The sequence below is a fragment of the Microcaecilia unicolor genome, chromosome 7 (assembly GCF_901765095.1).
Source record: "Microcaecilia unicolor chromosome 7, aMicUni1.1, whole genome shotgun sequence".
In the NCBI taxonomy this organism is placed as follows: domain Eukaryota; kingdom Metazoa; phylum Chordata; class Amphibia; order Gymnophiona; family Siphonopidae; genus Microcaecilia; species Microcaecilia unicolor.
The window spans coordinates 244872602-244899097 of record NC_044037.1 but is presented as its reverse complement, the minus strand read 5'-3'; the positions used below and the strand labels follow the sequence as shown (position 1 = coordinate 244899097).

General features: G+C 45.2%; 1 protein-coding gene across 1 annotated transcript in view; it reads left to right on the top strand.

Annotated features, from left to right (window-relative positions):
• Positions 1 to 26496, top strand: part of PKP4 (plakophilin 4) — a gene marked incomplete in the record, with an annotated part of 553440 nt that overhangs the window by 240225 nt on the left and 286719 nt on the right. Inside the window, 3 exon segments of the mRNA XM_030210570.1 lie at positions 14346 to 14471; positions 14573 to 14769; positions 16134 to 16707. Of these exon segments, the coding sequence (XP_030066430.1) occupies positions 14346 to 14471; positions 14573 to 14769; positions 16134 to 16707 (897 nt within the window).

Sequence of the window (26496 nt, the reverse complement as noted above, 5' to 3'; positions counted from 1 at the left end):
CGGTGCCTCCCGCCGATTTCGGCTGCGGCCGCTACTCCATTTACTTTGTGGTGCCGCGAAAAGGTGGGTCTTTTCGCCCTATTCTGTACTTAAAAGAATTAAACAAGTCCCTAAGAGTGCGGCATTTTCACATGGAAACCCTGCGCTCCGTCAGTGCGGCGGTACAGCCAGGAGAGTTTCTCACGTTTCTGGACCTGAAAGAAGCTTACTTGCACATTCCAATTTGGCCCCCGCACCAGAGGTTTTTGCGGTGTTGGGAAAACATTTCCAGTTTCGGGCTTTGCCTTTTGGCCTCGCCACAGCTCCCCGAACCTTTTCCAAGGTAATGGTGGTAGTAGCTACTTTTCTCAGGCGAGAAGGTATCCGGGTTCACCCGTACCTAGACGACTGGCTCATCAGAGCGGACTCCGCAACAGAGAGCCATCAAGCTACAGCCAGAGTGGTCTCAGTACTGTAATCTCTGGGCTGGGTCATCAATGTAGCCAAAAGTCACCTGACCCCCTCGCAATCTCTAGAATATTTGGGGGCACGGTTCGACACAGACTCGGGATTTGTATTCCTACCCGAGCAAAGGCGGTGCAAGCTTCAGAATCAGGTCTGTCTGCTCCTGAGGTTGCTCCGCCCGCGAGCTTGGGACATTGTCCAGCTGTTGGGATCGATGACGGCCACCTTGGATTTGGTGCCCTGGGCGAGAGCGCACCTGAGACCTCTGCACTATTCCCTGCTTCAACGATGGTCTCCAGTATCTCAGGATTATCAATGCAGACTCTCTTGGCTCCCTGCGGCCCGACTCAACATGGAGTGGTGGCTCTCAGACAGCATGCTGCGGCGAGGAATGCCGCTAGTGCTCCCCGATTGGTGCCTAGTGGTGACAGATGCCAGCCTGAAGGGCTGGGGCGCACATTACAAGGGGAAGCATGCCCAGGGTCTTTGGACACCCGAGGAGTCGGAGTGGTCCATCAGTCGCCTAGAGTTGAAAGCGGTGTTTCAGGCGCTTCTGGCCTTTCAAGTGACCCTGGAAGGATTGGCTGTCAGAGTGATGTCGGACAACACGACAACAGTGGCCTACATAAACCGACAAGGCGGCACTCAGTGCAGAGCGCTGGCTGCGCAGGCCGAACAGATTTGCCACTGGGCCGAGCTGCATCTACAGTTTTTGTCGGCAGCTCACATTGCAGATCAGAGCAACGTGCAAGCCGATTATCTATGCAGGCATCAAATCGATCCAGCGGAATGGGAACTGGCAGATGAAGTATTCCTACAGATATGTGCCAAATGGGGCAAGTCCGTAATGGATCTTATGGCGACAAGCTCAACTGCCAAAGTCCCTTGCTTTTCAGCAGACGGAGAGATCCTCGCTCAGCCGGGTTGGATGCCTTGGCTCAACCCTGGCCTCTGGGCCTCTGGTATGTGTTCCTTCCATGGCCCTTGATAGGGCGTGTGCTCCTGCGGATTCGGCTTCACCCATGAGAAGTGGTTCTCATCGCCCCAGATTGTCCCATGGGGCCTTGGTATGCGGACCTCCGACAGATGCTAGTGGAGGCTCCCCTTCCTTTACCTCTGGTACCGAACCTGTTGTCGCAGGGACCGGTCTTACGGCATGGCTATTGAGAGGGCACAATTGAGAGGCAAAGGCTATTCCAATAATGTTATTTCCACTCTCCTGCAGGCCCGCAAGAGTTCCACTTCCGTTGCTTATTTCAGGATCTGGCACCAGTTTGAGGCTTGGTGTGTTTCAAAAGCGATCACACCCATGCGGGTTCCTGTCTCGCCGATTCTGGACTTTTGCAAGATGGTGTACAAAAAGTCTTGGCCTATAATTCCCTGCGGGTGCAAGTGGCAGCATTGGCCTCCCTTCATGGTAAGGTTGCAGACGTGTCTTTAGCTGCTCATCCTGCGTGCCTGCCTCGGTGAGTGCCGCTGTCTTCGCTGCCGGCCGGTTCGTCGCGACTTGGGGAGGGCAGGGGAGAGAGGGGACATGCCGAACATGGAGGGCAGGGGGGAGAGAATTGCTGGCATGGATGCGAGGGGAGGGCAGGGGAGAGAGGAGAATCGTGACCGGCAATATTTAAATGGAGCAGGAATGGACGGGAGCGGGACCTCAAAAAAAAAAGGTGCCGGTACACCGTACCAGCGCGTACTGGCACAAAAAAAACACTGGTTAATTGTATCGTTTAAATGATGTTATTTTACTGTGTTTTAGCTCAAACACTTTTAATATGAAAAATCACTAGGTAGTAACGCCAAAATATTGATAACATCAACATAGCTTAAGATAATTAAATGTTGTTTAATAGTAATATATAAGTATGATAACAAATAACCCCCTCTGTTTACTAAACCACGCAAGTGGTTGACACATAGCAATGCTGACACAGCCCATTCAAATGGGGGGGGGGGGGGGGTTAAGTATGTAAAATTTCCCATTGAAATTCAGAGCGGTTAGTGAGAAAATGCAAAAAAATGTAGAGGGTTACTTTCTTTTGCCTCACCCTGTAGAAGAGGCTCAAGCTGATGCTTTATAGTACTGCTGAACGGAGACTCTTTGATGAATTAGGTAATGATGGAAATATTGGGATGGGTGTGGCTTTACAGTCTTGCATGTGACTACAAAAGAGGTAGAAAAGGGGCATTTAAAATATCTGTGTTCATTTCGTGCAATTGCTACAGATGATAGGATAAGAATTTTAATAAAAGGCTGGAAATGTTAGAGCCCAGGAGGTATCGCCTGACTTACCACCATCTCAGTCCGGCTGAGACAGTACAATCTTTGATGTGCATGCTTGTGGTTCTGATCGTGACATTCCTGTTTTATGATCATTATAAGAAATGAGCCTCAAGCTGGAAATTTTCTGGTCCTATACTGTATCTGGCAGAGAAGTGTGTGATAGTGTCTAGCTATGTATGGATAGCCATACCATTCATGTCTGAGCTGTGTAAATAGCTCTGTAGATGCCTGGGGTCTTATTTAAACCACTCTCCCAGCTTGTGTGTAAAAGGAAGAGTTTTAAAGGAGTCTTTATTCACTATTGCCTCTTTTCAAAAGACATTGGTCCAATTAAAAATATAACAATCTATTGTAACTCCTGCCAGCCCTGAGTAGTCTTTGCAGGGTTATATTACTCTGGATTAACTAATTTTTGGGTGGTTTCAGCTCAGGATTAATATCCCAGGGGAACTGTTGGCAAACCAACCCACGCTCTATATTCTCCACTGGCATTCAATGAATCAAACCATGCAAGAATTGGTGTTCTGAACCAAAAGGTTTACTGAAAAAAATAGTCTTTAAGCAACAAGGACAAACTCACAACAATACAAAAGGAATAGACAGAGAGTAGAATTAACAAACAAACAAACAAATAAATAAATAAATAAATAAATAATATAAATCATTCACAATCACTTAACTCTCCCAGTACTCTCCAAATCTGTAGAGATTCCTCTTGCTGTCGTTTAGGGGCCCTTTACTAAACTGGGACAGAAGGGGTTCTGCATTAGTGGCAGTGTCCGTTTTTGCGGCACACCAGGGCCCCTTTTACCGCAGTGGATAAAATGGCTGAAAAAAGAAATCGCCATGCGGTAAGTTCGCACTTGCCGTGCGGCTATTTTGGGTGGGGGAACACTTTCCACCTCCCATTGAGCTGTGGCGGTAAGGGCTCCCATACTAACCCCGATTCAGCCTGATTATCACCAGGTATCCCTTTGTGGAAATATTTGTTCAATTGGCATACCCTACCGATCGTTCTTAAATGCCTGAACTCTGCAACACAACGAAACCAAAGTATGTAATGGTCATAACACAACTCTTCCGCTCTACGATTCCCAAATGTGTCTGTTCCACATGAACCTTATCTTACCACAACATCACTTTGTATTTGTTCATACCTGAGTCGGCAAACGCCTCTCCGGTACTATGTAAGCCACATTGAGCCTGCAAATATGTGGGAAAATGTGGGATACAAATGTAACAAATAGAGGGGTGCTTCTGCTCCGTCCTCCCGTGCGGGCACCTTGTCCAGCTTGGAACCTGGGGCTAGTTTTGAAGGCTCTGCAGGGTTCTCCTTTTGAGCCGCTACGGCGAGCTTCAGAGAAAGATTTGACACTAAAGGCCGTTTTTCTTGTGGCCATTACTTCGGCGAGACGGGTATCAGACCTCCAGGCGCTGTCCTGTCGAGACACATTTCTGCAATTTTCAGAGTCCGGGGTCACAGTTCGTACCGTGCCTTCCTTCATGCCTAAGGTGGTTTCAGCGTTTCACCTAAACCAGCCTATTTTTCTACCCTCTTTTGTTAAGGAGGAGTTTCCAGAATCCTTTGGGCAGTTGCACTTGTTGGATGTGCGCAGGACTCTGTTGCAGTATCTGCGAGTTACTAATTCTTTCAGGACCTCTGATCTTTTGTTTGTTTTACTATCAGGTTCTCGCAGAGGGTCTCCAGCGTGTAAAGCCACTATTGCCCTCTGGCTCAAAGAAGCTATCTTTTCAGCTTATCTGCTTGCTGGCCGGACTCCACCTGTAGCCTTTAAGGCACATTCTACAAGAGCGATTTCTTCCTCTTGGGCTGAAACTGGACCACTCTCTCTTCATGAGATTTGCAGTGCAGCAACATGGGCTTCGAAGCTCTCATTTGCCCGACATTACAGGCTGGATATGGCTGCTAGGAGGGATGCGCGTTTGGAGCACAAGTGCTAGCGCGTGGTGTGACTTGTTCCCACCCTATATAGGGATTGCTTTGATACATCCAATACGTAATGGCTTCATCTGCTTGATGACAAGGAAGGGAAAATTAGGTTCTTACCTTGGTAATTTTCTTTCCTTTAGTCATAGCAGATGAAGCCATGAGCCCTCCCTGTATGATTGTCTGTATGATGTGAATCTGTTTCAGGTTCTGTTGTTTCCTGAAGTTCTAATCCTTCCTTGGGAGAAAGTTGGAAAACAGTCTTCAGGATTCTTGTTCACTTATAGGAGGATGAGTTCAGTTCCCTCCAGTTCATGTGTAGGAGGTTGAGTTCATTCCCTCCAGGAGGATGTGTTCATTCCCTCCTTTTGAGTTCATGCCCTTGTTATGGGGCCATCGTTCGCTATGAGGAAAGTTCATGTTATTCCCATTGCGGTTTGTTATACTGCTTTGGAAGCTTCAAATACTGAAGAGACAGTGGAGCTAGCTGACCATGTGGCACTGTGAAATTTGAGTGCTCTCTATCTCCTCCTGCTGGTTGATGGACACAACCCATACGTAATGGCTTCATCTGCTATGACTAAAGGAAAGAAAATTACCAAGGTAATAACCTAATTTTCCCATCTTCTGAACATATCCATCGATCATATGAAAAAGGTAAGCTGCTTTTCAGAACTTTTAGAGTGACAACTGTCATTAAGTAATTATTTTATGTATTTAATAACATTTTCCGATTTGTTTTGAAATTCTAGACAGATTACAAAATATGTACGTAATCTACCACAAACATAATAAAAATCAATTACAAAACAATTACTTAAAATAAAACTTAACAACTCGTATCCAGTGCATCTGAAGTATCATATAATGCAATTCAATCTGTGCTCTAGAAGTAAAAGCCATCCTTATATTTATACTAACTCAGTTCTTCAGTCCATATACCTCCTAGAATAATATTTTCAATGCAGCCTTAAAATCTGCAAGATTATCCATTCATCGAACATTTTTAGGCAATTTGTTGCACTGTTGCGGTCCCAAAATCTGGAATTACGATATTCCTCTAAATAGATCAGGCGAAATGATGAAATGTCCCGGTTTTGAGAAAGAGAGAGAGAGGAACACAGCGTGAAGGCTGATAAAGACATAATGATGAGGCTAACAAGGTGAGACTAGATTTTGTAGTGCTTTAAATATCATTAACAGGATCTTAAAACATGAGTGAAATTTAGTGGGTAAGCAATGAAAACCAATGTATTTGTCTATATCATTACAATATACTGCTGCGGAAAAACCTTTATCACTCTTCTTTATTAAGACATCCAGGAAAGACATTCAATGAAAATCATAATGCAAAGCAAACTTTAACTTCTCATGGCTACTGTTCATCCATTCAGCAAACTGAAGCAGTATATGCTCTGAACCCATCTTGATTAAAAAGACGTTATCTGTGAACCTAACCCATATCTTAACTTTACTGAAAAAAATTGAAGATGTTACCATTTGTTCAAAGTAGGTTACAAACGGATTAGCCACTGAAGGCACCATGGTTGGTCCCATGGTTACTCCAAGAGACTTGCTGAAATAAATACCCATTTACTGAAAGACATTTTTTCTCATAGTCATTGAGACCAAACTCAATATGAGTTGGGTAGTAACTTTAATGTACGCCCTGGTGTTCAAAAATACTCTTAACGCTTTTAACGCTCCTTTTTGAAGAATCAGTCTACAAAGAAACTGTCTAATATAACCAACTACCAGATATCATTTTCAACTTGGAACATCGACCAAATGTAACATAAGTACAAAGGTCTTTAAATTGCCTTGATTCTTCAGGTTAGCTGGAGCTGGGGCTTCACAGCGCCCAAGATGAGGGAGCTTTAGCCATCATGCAATGGCTACTTCCTTGTCATCAAGCAGATGAATCCATTACGAGTGGGTTGTGTCCATCAACCAGCAGGGGGAGATAGAGAGCACTGAAAAACCATAGTGCCTCATGGCCAGCTAGCTCCAACTGCCTCTTCAGTATTCTCTATCTCCCCAGCAGGGTGGTTGCAGCTTGTTCAAGCTCCTTCAGAAAATCAGCTTGGGGTGGCTCCTGTGCTTTTGCCAGTTGTAGCAGGGGTGTTGTGGCTGATGGTGCCCACTTTAAAGGCAAATAGGTTAGCCCTTTCCCTGCCTTACCCGGCCCCCGATGTGGAAGTTGACAAATAGGCAAGCCCTGTCCCTGTTTTTGCCCACGCTGTGGATGCAGGCACATAGGTTCGCCCTTTCCCTGCCTTTCCCACGCTACTGATACTCCGGAGTTGGAAATTTGCCTTGTTCGCTGTTGCCTCAAACTTTCCTCACAGCGTAAAAAAAAAAAATGTTGCGTCGTGCTTTGGCGCTGCGATCCCAGAAAAGAGGTTTTCTTCTGATTGTGCAGCATGACCAGAGCTCGGAGACTCAGTCTGGTGAGGTAAGAGTATTTTGTAGCTCCTCCGGGGAGGGCCCGCGTTTGGGACGATTTTGGCACGAATCCGCCATTTTGAATTTCCGCTGCTTTCGGTGATGGCTGCTGAGAAAGTTAAGCGCTGTTCCGTTTGTGGCAAGCGCAAATTTGCAGCGGGGCTCTGTAAGGCATGCTTTTCAGACGGTAGAGCTGGCCCGAGCATGGCGAGCGATGTTCCTTCCCGCTCCATGGAGCTGGCAGCGGGCGCCATTTTGGAACAGCATGGCGTGACCCTCACTGAGGCGGAGGGGTTTGAGCCTGGAGGGGCGCCATTTGTGGAGGCTGATAAAAGAGCTGTTTCCCCCGGACTGAAACCGGGAGGCCAGGGTCAGCCATTTTCCCCTGAATTTGTTTTATTGCTGCATAATGCATACCTGTTAAAAAGAGCTCGTCTGCAGGGGTCCCCTGCGGCCCTGCTTTCTATATACCCTCCAGTGGAGTCTGGCCTTGGATTACCATCAGGTGTGTTTACCCCTGACAGATGGCCCCAAGACAAGCGCAGAAGGGTGGATTCCCCTTCAGAGGGTGGCGCGCACCCCCCTCCCCCTGTGGTCGGGATGTGAGGACTCTGAGGGGTCTGGCAGGCCTTCGTGGTCTGGAGAACCAGAAGAAGGTGCAGGATTGCCACTGGATCCAGATGATCCTTCTGCGGTGAGTGTTTTCCACTGCGATGAGCTGCCAGCGCTTATTACTGATGCCTTGCAGGTCCTCTCTATAGAAGACCCTGGGAATACTGAGACCTCCTCCGGTAATCTGAGGATGGCAAGTACTAAGAAGCCTGCTCGAGCCTTTCCTTTGCATGACTCCATCCAAGAGCTTATCACGGCTCAATGGGCTGACCCTGAGGGGCCTTTGAAATTCGCCAGGGCTATGGGGCAATTATACCCTCTAAGTGAGGGTCATTTGGCGCGCCTAGCAGTGCCTAAAGTGGATGCCCTGCTCATGCCTGTGACAAAGGAAACTACCCTCCCAGTAGAAGGAGGAGTTGCCCTGAAGGACATGCAGGTCCTTTGAAATTTCAGGCCTATCCTTACGGGCGTCTGCATGCAGGTGCTACGCTAGACGAGCCTGTCTCGCTTGGTTACAACAGGCAGTGGAACAGCCCGGAGATGGAGCGGAGCCCCATACAGAGGTGGCACCGCGGATGGAGTTGGCCTTGTCATTTTTGGCTGACGCCCTTTATGACCTGGTCAGAGCTTCGGCTATATAGATGTCTGTAGCGGTGGCGGCTCGCCGTCTTCTTTGGCTACGGCATTGGGCAGCTGACATGGCCTCTAAGCAAAGGTTGGTGAAGTTGCCCTTTCAAGGTCTTCTCCTGTTTGGTGAGGAGTTGGAGAAAATTGTGAAAGGCCTGGGGGATGCCAAACCCCAACGCTTACCCGAGGATAGGCCACGGCCTTCTTCCAAAGGTCAGGCGGTTCCCTCCTCTTATAGACCTCGCTTCCGTGATTCTAGAAGGTACCGGCCGGAGCGTTCTGCTGGGTTCACTTCGCGTGCCCGTTTCAGCAGAGGAACTCCTTTCGCTCGGACAAACGTTCCGCAGCAGCAGGCTCAAGACCTGGAGTTCAAGGGCGACCCTCTCAATGATGGTGCACCGGCCCCCTCCTCAATTCCTGTGATAGGAGGACGACTTTTCCTCTTTCTCGAGGAGTGGGCCAAGATTATCTCAGATCAGTGGGTCTTGGACCTGATCAGAGAAGGCTACAGAATAGAATTCAATGCCCCGATAAGAGACGTGTTTGTGGAGTCCCGATGCGGTTCTGCCGCCATACGGGCGGCGGTAGAGGAGACCTTACAAGGCTTGATTCATATAGGGGCGGTTTCCCCCGTGCCTCCCGCCGAATATGACTCTGGCCATTACTCCATTTACTTCGTGGTGCCGCGAAAAGGAGGGTCTTTTCGGCCTATCCTAAACTTAAAAGAAGTCAACAAGTCTCTGAACGTGCGGCATCTTCACATGGAAACCCTGCACTCTGTCATAGCGGCGGTACAGCCAGGAGAGTTTCTCACGTCCCTGGACCTGAAAGAAGCTTACTTGCACATACCAATTTGGCCCCCACACTAGAGGTTTCTGCGTTTTGCAGTGATGGGAAAACATTTCCAGTTTCGGGCCTTGCCTTTTGGCCTCGCCACAGCTCCCCGAACCTTTTCCAAGGTAATGGTGGTAGTAGCTGCTTTTCTCAGGCGAGAGGGTATCCGGGTTCACCCGTACCTAGACGACTGGCTCATCAGAGCAGACTGTAGAAGAGAGTCATCAGGTTACAGCCAGAGTGGTCTCAGTACTGCAATCTCTGGGCTGGGTCGTCAATATAGCCAAACGTCACCTGACCCCCTCTCAATCTCTAGAATATTTGGGGGTCCGATTCGACACGGTCTCGGGGATGGTCTTCCTACCCGAGAAAAAGGGTGCAAGCTTCAGAACCAGGTCCGTCTGCTCCTGAGGATGCCTCGCCCACGAGCTTGGGGCATAGTCCACCTGTTGGGGTCGATGTCGGCCACTTTGGAAGTGGTGTCTTGGGCGAGAGCGCACCTGAGACCTCTGCAGTGTTCCCTGCTTCAGTGGTGGTCTCCAATATCTCAGGATTATCAATGCAGACTCACGTGGCTCCCTGCGGCCCGGCTCAGTATGGAGTGGTGGCTCTCAGACAGCATGCTGCGGCGAGGAATGCCGCTAGCGCTCCCCGATTGGTGCCTGGTGGTAACAGATGGCAGCCTGAAGGGCTGGGGTGCACATTGCCAGGGAAGGCTTGCCCAGGGTCTTTGGACACCCGAGGAGTCGGAGTGGTCCAACAATCGCTTGGAGTTGAAAGCGATTTTCCAGGCGCTTCTGGCCTTTCAATTGACCCTGGAAGGATTGGCTGTCAGAGTTCTGTCGGACAACAAGACAGCCTACATAAATCGCCAAGGAGGCACTAGCAGCGCAGGCCACGTAGATTTGCCACTGGGCCGAGCTTCATCTGCAGTTTCAGTCAGCAGCTCATATTGCAGGTCAGAGCAGCGTGCAAGCCGATTATCTCAGCAGGAATCAGATCGACCCAGCGGAGTGGGAACTTGCTGACGAAGTATTCCTGCAGATATGTGCCAAATGGGGAAAGCCCGTAATGGATCTTATGGTGTCAAGCACAAATGCCAAAGTCCCGTGCTTCTACAGCAGACGGAGAGATCCTCGCTCGGCAGGGTTGGATGCTTTGGCTCAACTGTGGCCTCAGGGCCTCCTGTATGTGTTCCCTCCGTGGCCCTTGATAGGGCTCCTGCGGATTCGGCTCCACCAAGGAGAGGTGGTTCTCATTGCCCCGGATTGGCCCAGGAGGCCGTGGTATGCGGACCTCTGGCGGATGCTGGTAGAGGAACCCCTGCTGTTACCTCTGGTACTGAACCTGTTGTCACTGGGCCCGGTGACCATGGAGGACGCCTGCCGCTTTGGTCTTACAGCATGGCTATTGAGAGGGCGCAATTGAGAGACGAGGGATATTCCAGTAAAGTCATTTTCGCTCTCCTACAGGCCCGCAAGCGTTCCACTTCCGTGGCTTATGCCAGGATTTGGCGACAATTTGAGGCTTGGTGTGCTTCTAAAGCGATTACATGCGGGCTTCTGTCTCGCCAATACTTGACTTTTTGCAGGATGGTTTACAAAAAGGCTTGGCCTATAATTCCCTGCGTGTTCAAGTGGCAGCCTTAGCATGTTTTCGAGGGAAGGTCGCTAGCCTCTCTCTGGCTGCTTGCCCGAATGTGACACGGTTTCTTAGAGGGGTGCTTCGGCTCCATCCTCCCGTGCGGGTCCCGTGTCAGGCCTGGAACCTGGGTTAGTTTTAAAGGCTCTTCAGTGTTCGCCCTTCGAGCCGCTCAGGCGAGCTTCGGAGAAGGATGTGATCTTAAAGACGGTCTTTTTGCTGGCCATGACATCGGCGAGACGGGTATCTGAGCTCCAGGCGCTGTCCTGTCGAGACCCATTTGTGCAGTTCTCAGAGTCTGGAGTAATGGTACGTACAGTGCCTTCCTTCATGCCTAAGGTGGTTTCAGCGTTTCACCTAAACCAGCCTATTTTTCTGCCCTCCTTTTCTAAAGAGGAGTTTCCAGAAGCCTATGGGCAGCTGCACCTTCTGGATGTGCGAAGGGCTCTGTTAAATATCTGCGCATGTCAAATGCCTTTAGGACCTCTGACCATCTTTTTGTTCTTTTGTCAGGTCTGCGCAGAGGGTCTCCAGCGTCTAAGGCCACTATAGCCCGTTGGCTCAAAGAAGCTATCTTTTCAGCATATCTGCTATCTGGCCGGCCTCCGCCTGAAGCCTTTAAGGCACATTAAACAAGAGCGATTTCCTCTTCTTGGGCTGAAACTAGAGCACTCTCTCTTCAAGAGATATGTAGTGCAGCTTCTTGGGCTTCTAAGCTCTCGTTTCCCCGACATTACAGGCTGGATGTGGCTGCCAGGAGAGACGCGCATTTTGGAGCACAAGTGCTGGCGCGTGGTGTGGCTTGTTCCCACCCTATCTAGGGATTGCTTTGATACATCCCACTTGTAATGGATTCATCTGCTTGATGACAAAGAAGGGAAAATTAGGTTCTTACCTTGGTAATTTTCTTTCCTTTAGTCATAGCAGATTAATCCATGAGCCTTCCCTCAGTGGTTCATTATGTGATTTATGTTACTTTTATGTTCAGTTTTTCCTGTAGATATGTTCCCTCATTGGGAGAAGTTGGAAAACAGTCTTCAGGATTTCTGTTCAGTTACAGGAGGATGAGTTCATTCCCTCCAGGAGACTGAGTCCATTCCCTCCTTTGACTTATAGCTCCAGTTTTGGGGCGTTCATCTGCTGTGAGGAAAGTTCATGTTGTTATGCTTTATGGTGTAACACTGCTTTGGAAGCTTCAAATACTGAAGAGGCAGATGGAGCTAGCTGGCCATGAGGCACTATGGTTTTGCTCTCTATCTCCCCCTGCTGGTTGATGGACACATCCCACTCGTAATGGATTCATCTGCTATGACTAAAGGAAAGAAAATTACCTAGGTAAGAACCTAATTTTCCCATTAGTGTGGATAATTGCTAATATAGTCACCTCCTTGTACACACAAAATGCACATACCTGCTGTGCGTCATATCTGGAATTGCCTCAATTTTAATTTCTTTAGAAAACAAACGGTTTATTGTCTTACAGAGCCATCAACTTCGCACTGTGCTTGAATTCAACTGAAAAACAAATTCAAGTCTGTAGTAGTCTGTCTTTAATATGTCTTACTATTTGTTTAGCTTGTGTTTTCATTTTGTCAGATGATAATGATTGCATTGTACCACAAACTTATATATATATATATATATTTTTTTTTAATACAGTACTCCTTTTTTTCTAGATAAAATTTGACCTTAAAAGATACAAAATACTACTTCGTAGTTTGTTTGCTGTTCTTAAATGTTTTTGTTTGCTTTGCATATCACTTGTCTCTTATGAATTTAATAAGATACTCTCATCTTTTTAGTTAGATTATATGGCAGTGCAACCATCCTTTGCAGAATTTCAGTGTAGAGCTGAGGTGCATTTGTAAAACCAGCATTCAAATTCTCCACAAGTGAGAATTGACAGCAAAACAGTTTATAGGTATTCTCTGCCAGCCAGCTGATGGTGCAGTATTAAAATCAGCCTTAGAAAAGGCACATTTTCTGCTTGGCTGAATAAATAGTACATAAAGAAGGCCTCTTACTAATCTGCAGCCCTTACCTGGCTTTTTCCAGAGTGCTAAGGCCATTTTTACTGCAACAGTAAAATGGCTGACTTTTTTTCCTTTTTTTTGCATTGATGGCTATGCACTAAATGTTGCTGTTAGCGTGCATCCAGTAATGATTGCCACTTATTGACACCACCTATTTTGTAGGTGGTAAGGGCTCATGTGGTAATGCTATACTAACCAGCACTCAATAGTGTAGCTGCACTAACTGATTAGCGCAGAAAAGTCCACTGTGTCCCCTAGACACACCCCCTCTGCGCAAAAGTAAATATATTTTTTAGCACGCAGGTAGTGCATGCAGATTAGGAATTTACCACAGGATGCCTGTGGTAAGTGCACACTGGTGCATACTGCAGTTTAGTAAAAGGACCCCAAAGATGATGGGTTGGTATTAAGATATCAATGGGAGAGGAAAGCAAACTGTTCTGAAGGGTTTGGTATCAAAAGTCTAAGGAACCCTGTGGAGTAACAGTCAGTAAAATGTTTCTGCCAGGTGCTTATTTGGGTTTCTGCCAGGTGCATGTGACTTGACTTGGCCACTGTTGGAAACAGGATACTGGGCTAGATGGACCATTGTTCTGACCCAGTATGGCTATTCTTATGTAAGCCCACATTCTGTTCGTCATTTGGCTAAGGATGATGGTAGAAAAGATATTCACAACCCCTGAGATTAGGAGGTTCAGCTACTACACAGTGATAACTGTAATGGCCAGATTTGGGTTGCATATGTATCAGATAATGGAAGGAACTGCAGTCTGTCCTCTTTGACAAGAAGTGTAATATCTGAGCTAGATTAAGGAAGGGAATATTAGTTGGATTGAGCCTTTATTTGTTTTTATACCATTGCTCATTAGGAGCACCTTCCAATTATCTGGAAGCCCAAAGAATCAGAAGGAAAGTGCCTGATCAAATATACTTTTTTTTGTACTATTAATTATTGTTCAGGTGGCTGTAATAGTTAATTACAAGATTGTTTGGATCCTTTAAAAATATGATTTGAATGCTGTCCTTTTGAAAGGTTCCAACTGGAACATGTAATCCTGGCAAATTGTCACTCTGTTTGAAATTCAAATTGATGAGACACTGTCAATTGGTTTTCAAACTGAATTCTAGCAAATTAATTGCAAGAACAATATTTTGAGTTGACCTACCTGCAAAGGTCACTTTTACAATCTTATTGGAGATCAAGCTTCTTGTACATTTCTATTTTTTTTTTTTAAATCTTTCTGAAGTGTTTTATTTAAGAATTTAGAGCAGCACGTCAAAGGAAAGATGGTATTGATTTCTCCTACTTATTGTGGATGAATTTTATAAACAATATGTGAAACTTCCTATAGATTTACAAATATTTTATCCCATCCCCACAAATTAGTATTAATTTGTTTGCTGTTATCATATGTAGGTCACTGTTTTTCTGTATTTACAGGTCATGAGAATTGACAGTTTAAATTTTGCCTTTTAGATGTGCCAACAAGTGGTATAATCAAACCCCGTTTGTCAGATGGTGCCCACTCTACCACATATCAGATCAGATCAGAACCAGATCATATGACCCTATACTCACCAGAGCAAACATCACTCCATGAAAGTGAGGGTCTGTTATATCATTTTAAGTGCTTTATTTTTTTATTTTTCATCTACAACTATAGTATAAAAATATTCATGCTCACATTGTCTTCATGTTCTCAGGATCATTGGGAAACTCCAGGAGTTCAACACAAATGAATTCATATTCTGATAGTGGATACCAAGAAGCAAGTAGCTTCCGTAACATTCAGAATGTAGGCAAGACTGACAATAAGCTTCAGCACCAGCACTCTTTCTTGGGAAGTACTAATAGCCAATTGGTTAGAAGCTCAAGAGCTGAAGGACAGACTTTAGTTCAGGTATGCTGTGCATCACATATGCATGTAATATGGCTATTAAATTTGCAAGTCTGATTTATGATTGTGAAAATTTAATGATATCTTAAAAGGGCCTGTGTTTGTTTTTCATCTTCCTAACAAAAAAATTTTTTTTTTTTGTTAAAAGAGAAGAGATATCTAACAGGAATCTGTTTTATTTCAACTAACTAAATATTAAGGGAAGCAGATAGCTAATTCGTTGTTTCTCCATCTGATCTTAATGATCTTAGACTGAAAATCAGGTTTGTTTCATTCTACAAAAATAAGTATATGAGATTAAAATTTGTTGTGTTTAGGGACCAGGTTAAAATACGTATTTGTTACTGGGATAAACAGACCTGTTGGAAGGCCCTCTGCTGCAACTGAAATACAATAAAGCCCTCGTTTTAGAGTTTATAGTAGCTTAGTCAAAATATAGTTTGTATTAAATAAAATAAATCAAAATATAACACATTTTTGCTCAAGGCATTAATAGAAGAGAACCGGACACAGCAAGTAAATCAATTAAACAAAAGAAACCTCAACTGCCTCGGAGGGTCCTAAATAGATGGTCCTCCACTTATGGCTATCATCTGTTCCAGATAGAGCTACGAAAAAATAAGTAAAATAACAATAAGCAAGCATACTCTATTGATGATGATGTGCCTGCAAACATACATTACTTTATTTAAATGTCTGTTCTATTTGTGTTACATTTCACAAAGTACTGTAGTTCTGTAATCTTGCAGCAGAAATGTTTCTTTTAAAAAGGTCAGTTCAAAGAAAATTGCCCTTACTGCGCAGAATATTTATTTGATTTTCAAAGATAAAGACTGAAGAAAATATTTGAGGATAAAAATAAAGGAGTATTTAAGACATATAGATTATATTTTTTGTAATTTAGTGAAAACAATGATATTTATATCTTCTGGGGGTAATTTTACAACAGGATATCTATGTAAGAAGACCAAAACAGCACCTATTAAGTGCTTTTTGAAGAGTGACACAGGTGCTTGTGCTTTTATAAACTTGGCTTCTCAAATTAGGCCAATAGCATGGAAATGGCCACACCCAAATTTCCACGTGCTCTTGAAAAAGTGTAAATATGTACATACGTCCCAACTGTGCCTCCACTCTGCCCAAACTACATGTAGATCTTTCTGTGTACCTTCTTTTGCATGCTTATGTAGTTGCACAGTTTTGTAAAAGCCCTTTTCTCTATGTACAAGTTACTCTCCTTTATGGTATATCGAGTCTATTCTGCAGAATGTAAGTATTAGCTAAATAAAAATTAGTCTAAAATATATAGAATATGTTAGTAATGAAATGCTAAAAAATAAATACAACTTTTTTTTTTTTCCTAACAGCCTTCAGTAAATGTTGCAAACAACCGAACCATGAGACGTGTTAATTCTGTTCCATCTAGAGCACAGTCTCCTTCATACTTTATTGGCACTGGTATCTCTCCATCTAGAGGGTCACTCAGAGCTTCTGTTGGAAGTGGTTATAGCTCTCCATCTGGCACTGATTCTCGGCCACTAAATACTTCTAATGCATATTCTTCCAATACATTGCCTACTCAGCAGACAGCTTCTCCATTTACCACACAGCGATCATCTTCACCAGCATCTGTACGGAGAATTGGTTCCCTCATTTCCAGGCAGTTGGCTAACCCCAATGGAGTAACAGCACCATATCAGACCTTAGGTCCGTCAATTAGAGTTGGCTCTCCTCTTACCTTAACAGACACACAAACAAGAGTAGCATCTCCATCCCATGGTCAGATGGGATCCTCATCATCCCCTAAACGCACTGCTATGACTGCAGTTCCACAGCATTTGGGAACATTACAAAGACAGCTTCAGGACCTCGACCAATATGGACAGCAGCAATATGATATCTACGAAAGAATGGTTCCACCACGCCCAGATAGTCTTACAGGTTAGTAAGAAGGTAAAAATCATTATTTCTAAACTTTATGCTATCTGAGTTTCATATTCCATACTAGACTAATTTTTGTTACATGATGACATGTGTCCCAGTTAAAAAAAATCATACTGTTATATTTAGTAATTTAGGGTTATTGAGGTTGGTTGTGCTAAGGTTGCCTAGTATAATTTGTTAAAAGATTAATGGGGTAGATATTCAGCTGAGCGGTGGTCAGTGTTTTCAAGCAGCTTACAGCTGCAGGCTGATTTAATCCTGCATATTCAGTGCCTGGCATTATCCAGGCTTCATCATTTAATATAAATTTTTAAATAAATAAGTGGCGTGGTACCTCATTTTATTTCATATTATTTTATTAGGAATTGTAGTTGTCTTGTTATATGTCTTTGCTTATTGTGATCTGAAATTGTTCCCTGCCAAGAACAGTAGATCATGTGGTTATAAATTGTTAAATAAACGCTGGATACGTGCAGTCACCCGGAAGTTATAGTATCTGGGCACTAGCCAATATTCAGACCAGTTAGGTCAACCTTTTTACTGTTCTAATTTTATCCACTTACGTAGCCAGTTATCAGCCTAAATATTGCCGCTAACCGGTTATGTTTTAGCTCCACTCAGGCTTTGCCCCCAGACGGCTCCAGCAGTAACTGGACAGCGCCTGTACTCTCACAGGCAATATTTGGCAGCACTGACTGCTTAAGTGCCATTGAATATTGCTGGATGGCCAGCTCAGCAGGGTTAACCAGGCAGGTATCTCTTCTGCCTGGTTAAATCCTTTTGAGTATTGGGTCCAATGTTTTTTCATGTAGGCATAAAATGTACTTTTAGTATAACACTTTGAACATTTCCAGAAGATGGGGGCCCTTTACTAAAGTGTGTTACATTTTACACTTAACATGCTTTAACATAGGAAATTAATGCACAGCAAGTGCAAAATTAACATGTCACCTAGTTGGGAGTGTGCCCACCATGTAAGCTGCAGCAGTAAATTGAGGTCTGGTTTCCCATGATTCCAGCACTACAGCTCCCCACCACACTCCAGAACCCTTTGCTCCTCTCCACCCCAGTGGGGAAGGCTCTCTTGTGTGAGAAGGAGCTCAACATGTCGCAGCCTCTCCAGAGACCAATTCCCTCCAAGGCTTTTGGCCATCACAATCGCTTCTGCCTCATGGCCTCCTGCTAATCAAAAGGGCTGCAGAGATTTCTACAGTAACACCATGATGCTGCTAGGCATCAAGCGTCCACATAAGGGGAAAATGACCATATAGGATGCTTAACTCATAGCAGTAATGTTGCAGTATTACTGCTAGAGTTCTTGGCGGCCATTTTAGTTAACAGGAGGCTATGAGGTGAGAGCAAACGAGACATCATTCCTGCCTCATTAGTTACCAGGGACCCTGGTAAGTCTAGGGACTAGTTCTGGGGGGGGGGGGGGGGGGTGGGGCAAGTGGAGTGGGGTCTTGTGCACTGCAGGGCTATTGTGAGGGCCCTGGGCACTGGTGGGGAGGGTGTCACTTGTTGGGCTCCTGCCTGTAAGTGGAAGACTTCCTTACCGGTGGGGCATCCATACTGACAATGTTCCCTCTAAACTGTGAAGCCACACACCTGCTTTTTAGAAGCCATGCAGCAGGCACACCAGGACTGGCCCCACCTCACTCCCACCTCCACCCTAGCTACTGCTGTTTCAGATCAGCTTCAGCAGCGGCAAATCAGTGACAGCCATCATGGGACTGCACTGTACATACAACTGGTTCCACCTTCTCTGATGTCTCTTCCTCTTTTGGGGCAGAGCCATTAGCCACAAATATGCACAGTGTGGCCCCACAGTGGCTATCTGTTTTGCCACTGCTGGTCTGGAGCAGCAGCAGTGGTGGGGTTTTTGGGGGGGGGGGTGGAGGCTGAAGAGAGGTAAGACGCTGGACAGAAAGATCAGAGAAGAAGGTACAGATTCTGGATGGAAGGGTCAGAGGAGGGGCAGACGCTGGATATTATGATGATGCCTTTAGCCACAGCACTTGCAAACCTGGACCTCAACCCTTTCATCTATGTGGGCGATATTACAGTCTACATCCCTTTTCACTCCACAGTATCAGAAGTTGCCAACCTCATAGATGCCTGTTTCTCCACTTTAGAACATTGGGCCAGGGTGTTCCGCTTCAGGCTAAACAGGGAAACAAACTCATTGTCTCATCCTCTCGTCCACGCACACTCATGTATCTGACACAATGCTTCCAGTTCTGGGCTCTGCCCTCCCGATTGCCAACAGCCTGCGGCTTTTAGGAGTGCATCTGGACTCACATCTCCAGCTGGTTGATCATGTACACTTGGTCTCCAAAAAAATGTTCCAGGCCATGTGGAGGCTTCGGCGCATCAGATACCTCCTTCCCAGAGACTTGTTTCGTACCCTTGTCCACTGGCTTGTCCTATCCCATCTGGATTACTGTAGTGGAATTTATGTGGGTTGCCAGGCCTCCTTATTGAAAACGTTCCAAACGGCTCAGAACACTGCGGCGAGGCTCATCCTTAGAGAAAGGCATTTTGCACACGCCGAACCCCTGCGCTTTAAACTTCATTGGCTGCCTGTACAGGAGCGCATTGCTTTTAAGATCTGCTCCCTAACACACAAAATCATCTATGGGGCTGCCCCGGATTACATGCTCCCCTTGATCGACCTTCCGCCTAGAAATGCCAACCCTGCTGCTCGGTCCTATCTCCACCTCCATTTTCCGAATTGTAAGGGTGTCAAGTACAAGAAAATCTTCGCCTCGTCCTTCCGTTATTGGAGTCCCAAACACTGGAACACGCTACCTCGTCACCTTAAAACTCAAGTGGACCATGCCCTTTTTAAGAAGTTGTTAAAGACATTCCTCTTTGCTAAGACTTACCCCCCAACTTACCATGTTGATTGATGCATCCCTTGTCCCTTACCCTGCCTAGTTCACGCTGTTAGTTTCTCCCCCCCTATTTGCTTCTTTTATGCTTGCCTAAACTTTTAACTTTGTACTCTTATTTAATTCTCTGTAAGCCACATTGCGCCTGCATGAGTGGGAGAATGTGGGATATAAGTAACCCATAAATAAATAAATGTGGGGGGTAGAGAAGAGATGGTGAGAAACTGGGGAATAAGAAACGGACAATTAGCAGCTTCTGGTAATAAATCTGGAATGCTTGAATATCTTCATCTGTCTAGATTTTGAAGGATCATTCTGACCTCTGAGGCAGGCGTTAGTACGCCGAAACATGGCCTGTGTCGGGTCATTTTCACATTAAAGGACAACATTTATCTCTATCCTGAAAGCCCAGTGTTGCTTCTTTTGTTTCTGTTGTATGCTGTTTTACCCTCTCTTTTGTGACTGTGATAATTGTAAATAGAAATAAGATGATATCTTTTTATTGCACTTATGTAATACCTTTTTACTAACTTTCAGAGATCAAAACCTCCTTCCTTAGGTCAGGACAGAAAGAAGGGTTGGGCCGCTGAAAACTAATTAGAAAATGTATTTTGTCTAATAAAATTGTATGATATTTTCCATTTTTTGTTTTATTTGTATTTAATTTGTTATGTAATGATTGGAATATGTCGGTTTTTGAAATTTACGTTTTCTATCTTTATATTTTGCACAGTACAGGGGAACATGCATCACTTTCTCTTTCTCCGATGTTGTACTGTATGTGGAGTCTGGGTGTTCAGTTTAATCTTTGTCTATATATTTTTATTTTTAGTTTGTGGCTATTAAACTCCCCACCCAGAAGGGGTGGACTGAGAGTGGTCTGGGCCCCCTGCCTGGCCACTGCCCGACGCCCCCACCATCACAGTTCTTTCCTACCTGCTGCGCTGCTGATACTCCCCCGCCCGCAGATGCAAATTTCAGAAACTGACATATTTCAATCATTACATAACAAATTAACAAATACACATAAAACAAAAAAAAAAGGAAAATATGATGATACCAATTTATTGGATCAAATATATTTTCCAGTTAGCTTTCAGAGGCCAAAACCTCTTTCCTCATGTCAGGACAGTATACTGCTATTAAGGTATTCTGTTCTGACAAGAGAAAGGAGGGTTGGGTCTCCAAGCATTAACAAAAATGTATTAAAATTAGTCCAATAAAGATATCATCTTATTTCCATTTTCTCTATTAACACAGCCACAACACTACTTTATACTAAACTAAAAATAAAATTCATTTTTCCTACCTTTGTTGTTTGGCCGTTTACGTTTTTCTAATTGTGTTGGTCCCAGTCTGTTTCTTTTTTCCTCGATCTCTTCTTAACTCTCGCCAGCGTCTGCCCCCTCTCTCCCCCCTTTCCATCCAGCATCTGACCCTTCTCTCTCCTCACTTCCATCGGCCATCCAGAGTCTCTCCTCTTTTTCTCCCTCCTCCATCCAGAGTCTCCCCTCTTTTTCTCCCTCCTCCATCCAGCATCTGGCCCCTCTCTCTCTTCACTTCCACCCACTCAGGCCCCTCTCTCTCCCCACTTCCATCCACTCAGGCCCCTCTCTCTCCCCACTTCCATCCGTCATCTGTTCCCCCTCCCCACTCATAGTCTGTCCTTCCCCATCACCCAGTCACCCTGTACCTGGGGTCCTCTTTATTCCTGCTCAATTTGTATGTCCCCACTATCACCCCACCTAATTGCCATATCCCCACTCTTCCACCCTACCCTCACTTACAATCACACCCTCCCCCTTCCATCCAGTGTTACAGGTTTTTTTTCAGCCCCACCCAACACCCAAACCTGCTATCCCCACTCCCACCCAATACCCACCTGCTGCGCCATCTTCTGCTACCCTGCTGCTGTTTTGTGGACAGGCTACTGAAACTGGGGCTGTGCGTCAAGAGACTTTATTAGAAGTACCAGGCCTGTGAGGAAACAGGGCGGATATTTCTCTTGTATACATAAAGTGCTTTGACGTTTACCTACAAACTGCATGTGCCACACTTTGTGAGGGCCTGCAGCAGCTGCTAAATCCATGCTGCCACACTCTTGTTCTCAGCCCACTGCATCCATCTGGTTTTACTCTGTTCATTAAATAAAGCTAATAAAGTAGTTTCCATGCTGAATCATTAAGAAAAATTCAATTTCCAGAGATATAAAACATTGATTTTGTCTAAGAAATCCAGTAACTGGTGATATCTATTTTCTCTAAGCGCTTAGCAAGAAAACGCATTTTCAAGACAGGATGATAATTGGCCACATTGGTAGCTTCTAAGGATTCCTTGTTTTAAAACAAAGTTTGTATTCTAACCTTCCTTAATGAAATTGGAGCTATTTCTTGGTCTCTGACTTATCACAGGCTTTCTTTACATCTGTTGTTTTTCTCTTTACTTGTTTTTGGCTTTTCTGGTGCCTTTCGCCTTTCCTTCCTCCCACCTCAGAACTTTCAACTGTAATTTATTCTAGATCAGAGGTGGGCAACCTGTGACCCACCATTGAATTTTATGCAGCTCCCAAGACCATGGGAAATATACATAGAAAACATTAACCAGCTTTATGGAGATTTTTAAATACTGCATGTTGTAAATATTTTCAGGATAACTACTCTAGCAGTTTATTTTCATAGCTTTTAGTTCAAAGTTTTACTTATTTATCACAGAATGTCTGTGACACTCTGCATATCTGGTTCTGACATTATGTAATGTTGCAGACATTTATAAAAGCTGTCCACCCTTGTTCTACACCATTCTTTTCTTTGAAGATTTTCTTCCTATATTTTAGAGATTTCATAGTTTCTATCCTATTCCCCTATCCTGTCCTTAAAATAGCAATTCACAAACTAGTTCTTCATTTACTCCCCAGTCAGGCCTGGATTTAGTCTTAGACCAAATAGGCTTAGGCCTAGAGTGCCAGATTCTGAAGGTATACTGCAACTGGGGTTTGGGAACCCTCTCCCCCCCCCCCCCCCCAAACAATGTTCTCTTCCTCACCGATCTTCTGCTTAGGGGGTACTATAATCTAAAACCTGGCCTACCCCCCAACCAGTCTGGTTGCAATAGAGGACACCACAAGCAAATCTAGCAACGATTCTGCCATGTACATGTGACCTGGATTTGCCACTATTTGAGGCACGATACTGGGCTAGATGGACCATTGATCTGACCCAGTTTGGCTAATGTCTGGAAGGGAAACCCCAGAGAGCCCTACCATTCCTGCAGCTTATCTAAGACGCTGAGAACTGACTTTGTGCAGATTTCTAGAGAATACTAGTTTCCAGATTCCACCAAGCACATTTTTGATAATAATTATCTTCAGAGAAGGTTTTTTTGAGACAACAAAAAGGGGAAACTGGATATTAAGTGATAGTTTAGACTTGACCAGACTTTTAAATGTCTTGTATTTGGGTGATGAAATGGGAGACACTATTGATAGTGTTTGTATGCCCTTGACAAGGACTCAGAAATGCACTTTTATTTGCAAAGTCAATATAAGATTTTCAAAGGAGATAAATTTTATATTTCCTGATGGTTGAGAACAGACTAGAAGAGAAGGAAGAAGGGAGCCATGCAGTAGGAGATGTCTGTCTTATATACTAATTTTCTTGTTCGATTTCCTTTTACGTGCATCATTAAACTTGAAATTCCTTGTCATCAGCAGCAGATGAATCCATTACAAATGGGTTGTGTCCACCTACCAGCAGGGGGAGATAGAGAACACTGAAAACCATAGTGCCTCTAGGACAGCTAGCTCCATCTGCCTCTCAGTATTTTTCTATCTCCCAGCAGGGTTGGACGCATCTTATTCAGCTCCTTGAAGATTCTGCCTGGGGTGGCTCCTGTGCTTTTGCCAGTTGTAGTAGGGGTGTTGTGGCTAAGTGGAGCGCACTTTAAAGGCACATAGGTTCACCCTTTCCCTGCCTTACCCTCCCCGCTGAGTGGATGCAGGCATATAGGTTCGCCCTTTCCCTGCCTTTCCCACCCTCTTCTGCCTCCAGAGTGCCTCTGTAGCTGTCTGCCTCCAATTTTCCTCACAGCGTTAAAAAAAACCGCGCTTTTCAGCGCTGCTATTTCTGAGGCTTTTCCTGACTGTGCAGCGTGACCGGAACTTGTGGACTCGGTCCTTGGCGGTAAGAGCGGTACTCAGCTCCTCCGGGGAGGGCCTGCGGGTGGCGTCCAGATCGGGGTGATTTGGGCACAAAGCCACCATTTTGAATTTTATTCTGCTGTTTTCGGCGATGGCTGCTGAGGGAGTGAAGCGTTGTTCCCATTGCAGCAAGCGCAGATCAGCAGCGGGGCACTGTAAAACGTACTGTTTAGACGGTAGAGCCAGTACGAACATGGCGAACGATGATTCTTCCCGCTCAGTGGAGCTGGCAGCGGGTGCCATCTTGGAAGCACCGCATGGCTCGACCCTCGCGGTTGCGGAGGAGCCTGAGAGCAGAGGGGCGCCTCGGGCCTAGGCTACCAGAGGGGCTCCATTCCCCGTGGCTCCTAATTCGGAGACGGGAGGTCAGGGTGAGTTTTTCTCCCCTGAGTTTGTGCTTATTTTACATAAAGCCTTCATGCTGAAAAGAGCTCTGCCGCAGGTGTCTGACATTGCGTTGCTACCTTGTCCCCCTCTGACGGATGATGGCCTGGGGCTGATATCAGAAGTGGATGCCCCTAAGCGTTGGATGCATTGTAAGCATAGACGGGTAAATTCCCCGTCGGAGAGTGCCCCCCCCCCCCCCCCCGTGCTCGGGCTGTGTGGTCTCTGAGGGATCTGGCAGGCCGTGGTCTGAAGAGCCAGAGGAAGGTGCCGGTTTGCCACTGGATCTGGATGATCCCACTGCGGTCCGGATTTTCCACCACGATGAGCTGCCAGCACTTATCTCTGATGCCTTACAGGCCCTCTCTATTGATGACAGATAATTATTAGAACAAAATGCAGTGACGTTGGAGCAAAACCATGTAAACCAATACTATATAAACTAACTCCAACGTAAATGTATTAGTGTTGAATTGGTATGGCAGAGAAAAGCCCTCAGAAACCGCTGGCAAACTGCCTACGGTTTAGTGCGTGGTTATATATTACTCAAATTATAACTCACACAGCATTTCTATCACTGGGCAAAAAACTCTGTCAAGCCTGGGCTAAATTGTTTAAAAAGCCTCAACAAAATATATTAACTGATAGCGGTGCTTTTAAAGAAGCAGGCCCCACTCATAGCCTGGATCAGTTCAGCATAACAGAAAAAAGACTTAGCTTTAAACTGAATTCAAGCACTCTTCTTTATCCGTTCTACGGAGATCACCGTTTCACCTAAGACCACGGCTTCGTCAGGAACGGAGTGCTCATTGTACGCTGAGATCTAAAACAAACAATAAATATGGTTGTAAATCTGCTATCAAACGATGCAAAACACAAAAGAAAAGTCACACCACGGACAGACATACTGATTTGAAGGCGTGAATTTTTCCAAAATGGCGCCTTGGCGTTCAGGTTCAGACAGCTGATAGAAATACTGGCGTGAGTGTGACGTATTGAACGCTAGTAAAAATTAAACCAATCAATTGAACTATTGAGCCTGTTGGGCTCTAAAGTATCCCATTCAAAAATCCACCTAGCCTCCTTCCTTGCTAATATGAGCTTCCGATTACCGCCCCGAGGAGACGGTTTTATCCAGTCGATTGCAATACATTGTAGATCTTCAAATTTATGTTTGTATTTAATACAATGTTCAACCATGGGTTCCTTGGTTACCGACCTCCTAAGATTGGATCTATGTTCTAATATCCTGACCTTTAAAGGTCTTGTGGTCATCCCTATATATTTTTTATTACAGGGACATGTCAGACAGTACACTACATGATCAGAAAGACAGTTGGTAAAGTGTGTCAATTTATATATATATATATATATATATATATATATATATATATATATATATATATATATTTTTTTTTTTTTTTTTTTTTTTAATTCAGTTTAAAGCTAAGTCTTTTTTCTGTTATGCTGAACTGATCCAGGCTATGAGTGGGGCCTGCTTCTTTAAAAGCACCGCTATCAGTTAATATATTTTGTTGAGGCTTTTTAAACAATTTAGCCCAGGCTTGACAGAGTTTTTTACCCAGTGATAGAAACGCTGTGTGAGTTATAATTTGAGTAATATATAACCACGCACTAAACCGTAGGCAGTTTGCCAGCGGTTTCTGAGGGCTTTCCTCTCTATTGATGACCCTGTTCAAGGCGAGGCCGCCTCTGGTAATCCAAGGATGGCGAGTACTAAGAAGCCTGCTTGTGCCTTTCCTTTGCATGACTCCATCCAAGAGCTTATTTCTGCTCAATGGACTGACCCCGAGGGGCCCTTGAAAGTGGCCAGGGCAATGGGGCATCTTTACCCTCTGAGTGAGGAGCACTTGGCCCATTTTGGGATGCCTAAAGTGGATGCCTTAGTCATGGCGGTGACAAAAAAGACCACCCTCCCAGTAGAGGGAGGGGTCACCATGAAGGATATTCAGGACCAGCTGCTGGAATCAGCGTTAAAACGGTCCTTTGAGATTTCGGGCCTAGCCTTAAGGGCGTCTGTTTGCAGTTCTTAGGCTGCTCAAGCCTGCCTCTCTTGGTTTCAACAGGCAGTGGAACAGCCTGCGGATGGTGCAGAGTCCCTCGCTGAGGTTACACCGCGAATGGAGTCGGCCTTGTCATTTTTAGCTGACGCCCTCTATGATCTGGTCAGAGCTTCGGCTAAACAGATGTCTGTGGCGGTGTCCGCCTGCCACCTTCTATGGCTAAGGCATTGGGCGGCTGACATGGCCTTTAAGCAAAGGCCGGTGAAGTTGCCCTTTCGGAGCCTTCTGT